Source organism: Elephantulus edwardii, unplaced genomic scaffold (assembly GCF_000299155.1).
Source record: "Elephantulus edwardii isolate Elephantulus edwardi_28Jun2011 unplaced genomic scaffold, EleEdw1.0 scaffold00036, whole genome shotgun sequence".
Taxonomy (NCBI): domain Eukaryota; kingdom Metazoa; phylum Chordata; class Mammalia; order Macroscelidea; family Macroscelididae; genus Elephantulus; species Elephantulus edwardii.
The window spans coordinates 3,144,810-3,154,383 of record NW_006399786.1 but is presented as its reverse complement, the minus strand read 5'-3'; the positions used below and the strand labels follow the sequence as shown (position 1 = coordinate 3,154,383).

The following is a 9,574-nucleotide window of genomic DNA, read 5'->3' as shown; positions in this document are numbered from 1 at the left end:
CACAACTGGTTTGGTTTTGGGCTTCGGGAGAAGGGAATTGGCAGGGGTGAGAAAGAGCTATTCTGGTCGTATCTTTTTAAATTCTAGAAAACTCTTTTAACAAAGCAAAACAAAGTCACACAGAGGTCTTGAACCACAGGATGTTTACATAACATACTGCCCAGGACAAAAGGATACTAAATACCACAAAATACCTGAGACAAAAAAGAAAGAGAAAAATAAAAAGGAAGAGACATTAAGGAGTCTGGGGTGCCGGCTGTGGCCATCTGGGAGCAGAGCTGCGCGTCCTGGAGTGGCCAGCGGGGCGTGTCATATCTCCACCTCTGCCGAGTGGCCCTTGGCTGCAGTGACCGCAATCCCGATGGCGAGGCTGCCGTTGTCGGAGAAGAGCTGGGCCAGCGAGGTGTTCAGGACGAGGCAGTCCCCTTCCGTGATCACAGAGTCCACACACTCAAGCACAGAGCGGGGGGTGGCCTCCCACTTGAGCCTCCGATGGTTCCTGCTGAGCTCCAGGCGGTAGGTGAAGCAGTCGGCTTGCTTGGGGGTCCCAATCAGCATCATAGTGGCGAAGAACTGTGGGTGTCCTTCATGCCTCTCCTGTTTCCGGAGCACCAGCAGGAAGTGGTGGCCGAGGCAGGAGTGCATGGTAACCCAGTCTGCCGGCGCTGGCAGGTGCATGTCCGTGGCCAGGAAGACCATCTCCGCCCCCTGGAGGATGTCGACCCTGTGTGTCTGCCTCAGGTGCGGCCCCACCACCTCCAGGTGGCCTTCCCACTGGCAGGAGAACAGGGGGCACGTGCAGGGCGTCACCTGGGCAGCGTGCAGGCCTGCGTCCTGGTGGTGGAGGTGGTGGGAGTGTGGGTGGCTGTGCGGGTGCAGGTGGTGGTGGCGGTGGTGGCGATGGTGGTGGGTGAGGTGGTGAGGGTGGCAGCTGCCTTGCTCGAGTGAGCTTTGAGCACCAGATCGTCGGCTGGACCCATACTGCAAGGGAAAGGGGAGACTGTTAGTAATGCTGAGGGGCTGGTGCCCTGGGGTGAGAAACACAAACAAACAGTGCTAAACTAACGGTTGGAGATTCAAACACACCAAGAAGTGCCATGGAAGAAAGGCCCGGTGGTATATTCACAAAGGCACCTAGCCAAGAAAACTTCATGCAGCACAGCTCCACTCAGACACACATGGGGTCCTTTGCTGGCCTTGGGTTTGGCTTGGTTTGGGTTTGGTTTTGTTTCTGGTTTTTGTTTGTTTGTTTGGTTGGTTTTTTTTTTTTTAGACCTCAGTGAGAACCTGTGGGAAGCTCCGAGAATGGCTGCTTAGGAAGGAGCACATGCCCTACACTCCAGATACAGCTGTTGCCACAGAGTGACACAGACTAATAGACAAGAAGGAATCAGGAAACGGGGAGGGGGCTGAAGGAGGCTTTTTCGGGGGAGAGGGGCTGTGTCAGAGTCAGGAGGCATGAAAGCAAAGCCTTTCACTTCGTAACCTGGGGCCAGTTACTACTGAAGCCTGAGTTCTCACCTGAGACCTCATGTCACAGGATGCCCTTGTCAAAACAGTGATGAGCGATATGTGTGGCAGTATCTATGGGGTACTAGACAAGGAATAGTGCTGCCGACCCAAAGGCAAGTGGTTCAAATCCACCAGCTGCTCCACAGGAGAAAGATGAGCAACGCCCTTCTGTGAGATGTACAGCCGTTAAAAACCGCTAAGTTGGCTCACATCATGAAATGCGTGCATACAGTGCCTGACCATGGCTGGCAATCAGAGTATTTACTGATACTTTTCAGAAGCAGATCACTAAGCCTTTAGTGTATAACAGCATGTTGTCATTGTTAGGTGCCATTGAGTTGAGTATGACTCATAGCAACTCTATCAACCACAGATTTGAACCCTGACTCAAATTGCCAACCTCGAGGTTAGTGGCCAAGCGCAAACTGCTTGTGCCATTCCAGGATGTCCAGGTGTCTAGGAGCACTTCTTCCTCGCTTACTTCAGTACACTTCAACATTATACACTCTCATTGCTGGGCAGAAGAGATGCAAGAGCTTCTCTCTCTCTCTCTCTCTCTCTCTCACACACACACACACACCACACACACACACACACACTCCTCCACTCAAAAGTGTGCATCATTGGTGGTAGAGAGGACCTGGGAGGCCAGTAGTGGCCAGGCTGGCTCTGCTCTGAGTGTTGTTGGGTCCTTCACCTTCACCCTTGGATTGTGAGCTCCTGGGATCCTTCCAGAAGCCCCTACTCTGCCCATCAATGTAGCTATTTGTCAGCTGCTGCTAAATAGAATAGGATGTCTTTCACTGTGGAAGGACGGGCTGTGTCCTGGAATCAATATGAAACAGGGAGGTACCATGTATACAGATGTACTCAGTGTTAGTCATGGTGACAAATAGGCATTTTCCACATAATTGCCCCAAGTAATTTTTCACAGAGAAGATGAATTTCTTTCTTATAGAAGGTTAACTAGTAAGATGTGAATAGAAGTCCAAAAGGGGAAGGAGAAAGGGTCAGGGGGCAGAGACTGGGGAGAGGAGAGAATCACTATGATAAAACAGTATGGCGAGTGGCGGGAGGGGTGTGTGTGAGAATTAGGAAAGATCCAAGGGAAACCAGAAAACATGGGGCAATAGTGGCCATAGATCAATGGTAATTAATTTTATAAAACACAATGTACACGAGTGATTGTTCGAAATACAATGTAAATGTAGGAATATGTGAAATGCAATGACTCGAATGATACACAGTATGTATAAATTTTGCATGCAAACCAATATAAAATAAAAACGAGTAAAAAAATAATTACTTTTATAAAGTCATATTCACTTGGGCTCTGGCCCCACCTGCTATGGGGGGTGGGGGGATACACAATTTAGGTGTCCCGTGATGGCTCTTCCCAGGGCTTGTTCTCTGTACCAGCCAGGCCAAGGCTCCTCCCATGGTCCTCCCCATGGTCAGCCATGCCTGTTGTGCTCCTCAGAGTCTCACGTTGAAGAGACTTCCAGTCTCCAAGGAAACCCCTCTCCCTCACTCAGCCTTCACAGCAACTCAGAGACGACTATGTTTGTCTTACAGATGAAGGGACTGAGACGCAGAGGGTTAAGCCACCTGTCCTAGGTCACAAAGCTCCCAAGGACCACTACTGGGAATGGAACCCAGTCTCCGGGAGCCACAAATCACAGAAGGGGAAGATCAGAGCCTGCACGTCCGCGGACACTGGTCTATTTCACCATTTCCTTGTGCAGCAGCTTTGATTAAGTCAGTGTGCTCAGTGGCAACATATTTATCTCAAATACTTATTAGAGATCAAATGAAATGACACCATAAAATGGCTTTAATAACCATATCAAGTGCTACATCAATATGACATTTCAACTTAGCTGTGGTTGAGATTGAAGAGTCCAGATGACCTTCTATCTGCAGCCACTTCTGCCTGTCTCTCCCTATTCAATTGACCTTCACACATGGAACAATCTGGCTGAGCTCAGCCACCATGAAAGCATGAAGAACCCAGCATGATCCCATGACAGTGGAACAGTCTGAAATCCCCATCTCAGAAGTGGGTGCTGAATGCCACTCTTCCTCCTGCCCTTCAATCTCCTGCCTCCCTTGAGGAGAACTCAGCTATCATAAGAGCCAGGAGACATTGCCAAAGCATACTGGGTGAGACAGAGAGGCAAAGAGAGTATGTCCATGCCCTGGACTAAATTATGTCTCTTAAAAGGTAGACTGGAGACCCAAGCCCTGAACCCATGAATGAGACCTTGTTCTGGGAATAGAATTTTCCTTTGGTACAAGGTAAATCTATTTGTGTAGAGTGGGTCTTGGTTGGAACTCCAGCAGAGTGATGTCTTAATAACCCTAATTCCCTGAGTGACACAGGGTAAAGAGGCCCATGTGAAGATGGAGGCAGATGAATTTGTGAGCAGCAAACACACCAAGGCTTGCCAGCAGCCTCCAGAAACTAGGAGAGAAGTACAAAATGAACAGTTCCTCCTTCAACGCCTCTAGCAGAAGTTGACACAACTGATACTCTGATTTGTACATTCAACCCCCAGAATGACGAGAAAATAGATGTCTGTTCTTGAAAGCAATCAACCTGGTGGTGCTTTGCTATGGCAACCCTGGGAAACTAAGACAGTCCTCTCATAGCCAAATACCTCCTCTGTTTCCCACATGCTCTCTCAGCTGGTCTGCACAGGCTGGGTCTCCCAGGCTGAGCTCTGATGGAGCTGACAGCACAGATCTATTTCAGGACCCCATTCATCAAGCCGGAGGATAAAAGCACACACACCGCCCACAATAAACAAAGGGCCAGGAATACAGAACTGACTAAGGTCCTGGCTCCTGCCCTAGTAGGGGCTCACTATAAGCAGGTACCATGTTATAACCGAGTGCAGAAATGCAGTATGCACTAGGAGCTTTACAGTGCAGAGTGGCAGAAGTAGTTATTCTAGTCGGTAAGATGGGACATCTGCACTGGGTAGAGCATGAAGCACGAGTCTAGGAGGCTGCAATAGGCTGCTAGCCTAAAAATAGCCAGTCTGAACCCACCCAAGCAGCACCACAGAAGAAAGGGCTGGCAATCTGCTTCTGAAAATATTACACCTACGAGCTCTACTCTGTACACACGGGGTTGTCATATATCAGAAGATGAAAGATGAAGACAGGCAAAAGTCTTATCCAGAGAGGGAGAAGCAGGATCCAAGGAACTGGCTGGGAAAGGAGGACACAGGATGTTGAAGAAAGGGCAGAAGTCCCAGGGGGCTGGTAGACCGGGAACTCGGCAGGGTCACGGGGCAGGTGGCAGGTGGAACGGAGATGTTGGCCCATGTTGTAGTCTTTTGAACCAGGCTGTGGTACTATGGTACCCATGCTGTGACAAGTATCAAGATTATCTAAGCAGGATGCTAAAGGCTCAAGGCTGATGATCCATGTGTTGTCACTCGATGACCAGGGTACGTTCAGCTCAAACCATGAATGATCACATGTATATGCGTGTAAAATCTGGACCATGAAAAAGGAAGTCCAAAGAATTAATGCGTTCAAACTGCGTTGTTGGCAAAGGAAACTGAACACACACCATGGATTGCCAAGACAAACAAATCACTCTTAGAAGAAATACAACCCCAAAGTTCCTTAGAAATGGCGATGGAGAGACTTCTGGTTATGTTCGAGACATATCATCAGGAAAGAGTACTCACTAGAAAAATGGCACATTTTCAAGAAAAGAAGGCCAGCGAAAGAAAATGAGGAAACCATCCATGGAATGGATTAACACAATGGTCACAGCCATGGACTCAAATGTCTCCACAATGACCACAAAAATAGCCCATTTCATTCTGTTACATACAAGAGTGGCAGGAATTGGAGCCTCAACTTACAACTGACAACAAGAGCCTCAGTTTCATGAGCTGGTGTGTCCCCAGGGACTGCAGTATGCCCCATGATCCACCTAACTGAGTCTGGGCCAAGGTGGTTCACAGGACAGATGAATGGCTGGACCCCTGTGCTTATCAAAGCCCTGAACCTAGGTAAGGTTCATTTCACCTAGACCTCCTGCTGCTTTCTTGTGGCTTTGTCTTCCACTGGCCATGCTGCTTTCTAATTGCTGCTGGGTAACAAAACAGCCAGGGGTGTAATACAAGAAACAGAAGTGAATGACTATGCAAATAGAGGGGGACATTAGAAACTCATCAAGACCTGTATACAAGCTGTACCCAGGGAAGGCACTAAGAATAAACACAGCCTTAATTCTTCATTTCTTCCAGCTTCTTCTTATGCAAAGTATGTTTCATTTAAACGATCCTGGGGTGATTGAGGTCACAGGGCTGCTGGCAGGGAGACGGGATTATTTTAATTGGTAAAATGCTAATCGTTTTGGAAAATGAATTCTAATCTTCCCATCAAATACAGTGGATGTGCGAATAATTACTTTCCTTCACTAAACTGTTAATGCAACATTGGTGATTACACCAATTAAAACTAATGAACTCTTACAGACTGATAAACTCCTCATCAGTCCACAGATGCCTTCCCTCTATTGGCTGTATCTAAGTCCCTGTTTGAAAGCGAGATCTTGAATTAACCTCTAGAATAATGCACAAACTGGGATTAAAATGTAAGGCTTTATAGGGTGGATAGTGTTCTTTCCACAAGCCATGTACACACGGAGGGTGACTGAATGTAGAAAAGCATTCTGTAATTTCATCGGCCACACATTGGTGGTAAAGCTCTCTCTCCAGGCAGGAGCTTTCCCAGAGAACAGATGACCCTTATCTCTAACAAGGGCTTGGCTTGGTCAACAAGGGCTTGGCTTGGTCAGCAAGCTCACTTGGTCACTAAACTCACTTGCTTTCCCTTCCACTTGCTTCCAGGAGTTTCACCAGCCCAGGCTCTTAAACCTAACTTGCCCCCAGTTCTAAATGATCAGCCTCTGCTTTAATTTGCTCACGTCCTCTTTTGTATTAGTTGAATGAAGCTGTTTAGGACCAGGTGAAGGGCAAAAAGGCTGAGATGCTGTCAAGACAGTTCCCTCAGAGGAGAAAGAAGGGTTGGAGCAGCATGGGCAGTGGAAGATGAAGCCACCAGGAAAGGCTGGAAGCTTATACCTACCAGCCATTCTGAGGGAGGAAGAAGGGCAGTCTCTCTCCCATGATGATTTATGGTCTCCCAAATGCCGATGGGGGCTTGCCATGAGTTGGAATTCACTCAAAGCTGATGGGTTTGGTTTCTGGGTATGAGTCAAGGCAAATAATTTAACTGCTGCTTAAGAAATTATAAGATTCATCGTTTTTGTTAGTAAAGCTGGGCAGGATACCTAGTGACACTGTGGTCAAGGACTGGGTTGCTACCAAAAAGCCTTTACAGGAGAAAGATGTGGAAGTCCGCTCCTGTTAAGATGCACATTCTTAGAAACCCAAGCCTCAAAGCTGGCTTGACAGGTGTGGGTCTCTCACTGTCCTCACTGCTGCCACGGTATTAGGAACCCTGGTGAATCTGTGGTTAAAGTGCTCAGCTGAGAACTAAAAAAATGTTATTTGGAACTCAACAGAAGCCCAACAGGGGAAAGATGGGGCTGTCTGCTTCTGTGAAGATCAGAGCCTTGGAAACCCCATGGGCCAGTTCTGCAACATCCTACAGGATCGCTACAAGTCAGAGTCTATGTGCTGGCAGCAGGGAGGTGGCACAGTGGTTTAGTGCTGGGCTGCTAACTGAAAGGTCAGCAGTTCAAACCCATCAGCTGATCCTCAGAAGAAAGCTGTGGCAGCCTCCTTCTGTAAAGACGGAGCGCTTTGGAAACCCTACGGGGTGGTTCCACACTGTCCTGTCAGATCACTAGGAAGCCCATCTACTTGGAAGCAACGAAAGGATTCCACAGATTCTGCTGAGCCTGTAACCTCCAAATCCCCTGACAAGTGGACCCGTTATAAATCCAGTCCCCAGGCATGAGAGAGGTCGGGAGGGAATGTGTAGATGACACGGTGAAAACCAAAAATAGAGCTCTGAGTCCACAGCCGGAGCTCCAGGCTTGCTTTCTTACCAAAGTCCTGGCCTCTGGTTACAATGTTTGAGACCGTGTGCACATGAGGGCGTGTCTGCTGGTCTAGAACTACAGAACAGAAACGCAGTGACCAAGTGTCCTCACTGCCAAGCACATAGCCTGGCACATGACAGGTGCACAATCCATGTTTCTTGTATTAATTAATTTCTAATTTATCTGTGGATTGGTGTAATGGATTGAATTCCGTTATCCTGCAATATGGACTGAAATTCTAACCCCAGTATTTGTTGTAAATGGTGTGTTAACAAATAGAGGTGTTTTTTTGGTTTTTTTGTGTGTGTTTTTTTTTCTTTTTCAAAATGTTGCTGTTCTTAGGTGCTGCTGAGCCAACTAACATCAAGAAGACAAAGATTCTCACCACTGGGCCAATTGGCAGCATCATGATAGATGGAGAAGAGATTGAGGTTGTTAGCAATTACTTGTTAACAAGTAATTACTTGTTAGCTTGCTCAGGCTCCACAATCAACACTCTTAACACCAGCAGCCAGGAAATCAAAAGATGAATTGTATTGAAAACTCTGCTGTCGGGGACCTCTCCAGAGCATTGAGGAGCAACAACGTCAGTCTGGAGTCTAAGGTGTACCTGGTCTAGGCCAGAGTCTTTCTGATTACTTGTTATGCTTCAGAGAGTTGAACAATGACTAATGATGACAGAAGAAGAATTGATGCTTTTGAATTGTGATGCTGGAGAAGACTGCAAAAAAAAATTCTGTCTTGGAGAGGGTGAAACTAACCTTGGAGGTTAGGATTTTGAAGCTCTGTCTCACATATTTGGGGCATGTAGCCAGGAGAGACTGGTCCTTAGAGAAGAACGTCATGCTTGGAAGGGTGGAGGGACAGACAGTGCAGGAGAGGAAGACACCGGATGGGATGGATGGATTTAGTGACTGGGACAATGGGGACTGGTGTACCAGAATTAGTGAGACTGGCTCAGGACAGGGCAGGCTTCAGAACTGCTGTACATAGGGTCGCCGTGGGTCGCAAGTGATTCGATGGCACATAACAACAACAACAACATGTGCCTTCTAGTTGGAACCAACTCATGGCTGACCCTTCAGCGCATTTTCAGAGGCTATAAATGGCACGAGAGGAGACTGCCCATCTTTTTTCTGCAGAGCAGCTGGTGAATTTGAACTGTGTGCCTTCAGGTTGGCAACACAGATCCTTACCCACTACGCCACTTGGGTTCCTTTCCCTGCTCTGTTGTTGTTGTGTGCCGTCAAGTCAGAAGTGACTCATAGCTGACCCTCCAGTGGGTTTTCAGAGGCTGTAAATTGCACAGAAGGAGATTGCTCATCCTTCTCCTGTGGAGCGGCTGACAGATTGGAACCACGTGCCTTTGGGATTACAGTATAGTTTTAACCACTAGACCACCAGAGCTCCCCTTTCCTACCTTAATGATGACAAAACGGAGCCTCAAAAAACTCAAGTGGTTTGTCCAAAGCTGTGATTTCAGTAATAACAGACCTGGTCTGTGGTCTGTGACCTCTCTTTGTGTTTCTGCTGGAGTCTCCTCGTTAGGAGCGGGACTGCAGTCAAACTATGTCGCTCAGTGTTGCTCTAATCCTCTTTCCTGTTCTGTTTTCATCTTCGAGGGTTTTGAAATTAATGACTTCTTGTTCAAAACAACTTTTCGTGTAGCCAAGGCTTTTTTACATCTGCAGCTGCCAAGAGAAACCCAGGGCCTGCGTGAGCAGTTTAAAGTTTAATGACCTGAAACCCTATTAAGTATAAGCATCTCTGGAGGAGGACTTAAGGACAACGGAGAGGTGACTTGAGGGCGATGACGCTGAGCATGCTAGGAGCAGCACCTCTAGCCAGACTGGTAAATCTGAGAACGTGGGCACTAGCGTTACTCCTGAAACAGCCTAGCAGGGCTAGTGGAACTGGGGTGGGGTGGGGTGGGTTATAAGCAACTTGTGATTGGCTGGCTGTTCAGAGCTACCCAGTGACTCTTCAGAAAAAGGCCTGATGATGGCTTGCCTGTGTTAAGAGTCA

At 47.7% G+C, this 9,574-nt stretch overlaps 1 protein-coding gene across 1 annotated transcript in view; it reads right to left on the bottom strand.

Annotated features, from left to right (window-relative positions):
* Positions 1-309: 309 nt before the first annotated feature.
* The window catches only part of SIAH3 (siah E3 ubiquitin protein ligase family member 3), a 75,494-nt gene continuing 66,229 nt past the window's right edge, over positions 310-9,574 (bottom strand). The window contains exon 2 of the mRNA XM_006884554.1: positions 310-981. Coding sequence (XP_006884616.1) covers positions 310-981 — 672 coding nt within the window. The remainder of the gene's footprint in view (positions 982-9,574) is intronic.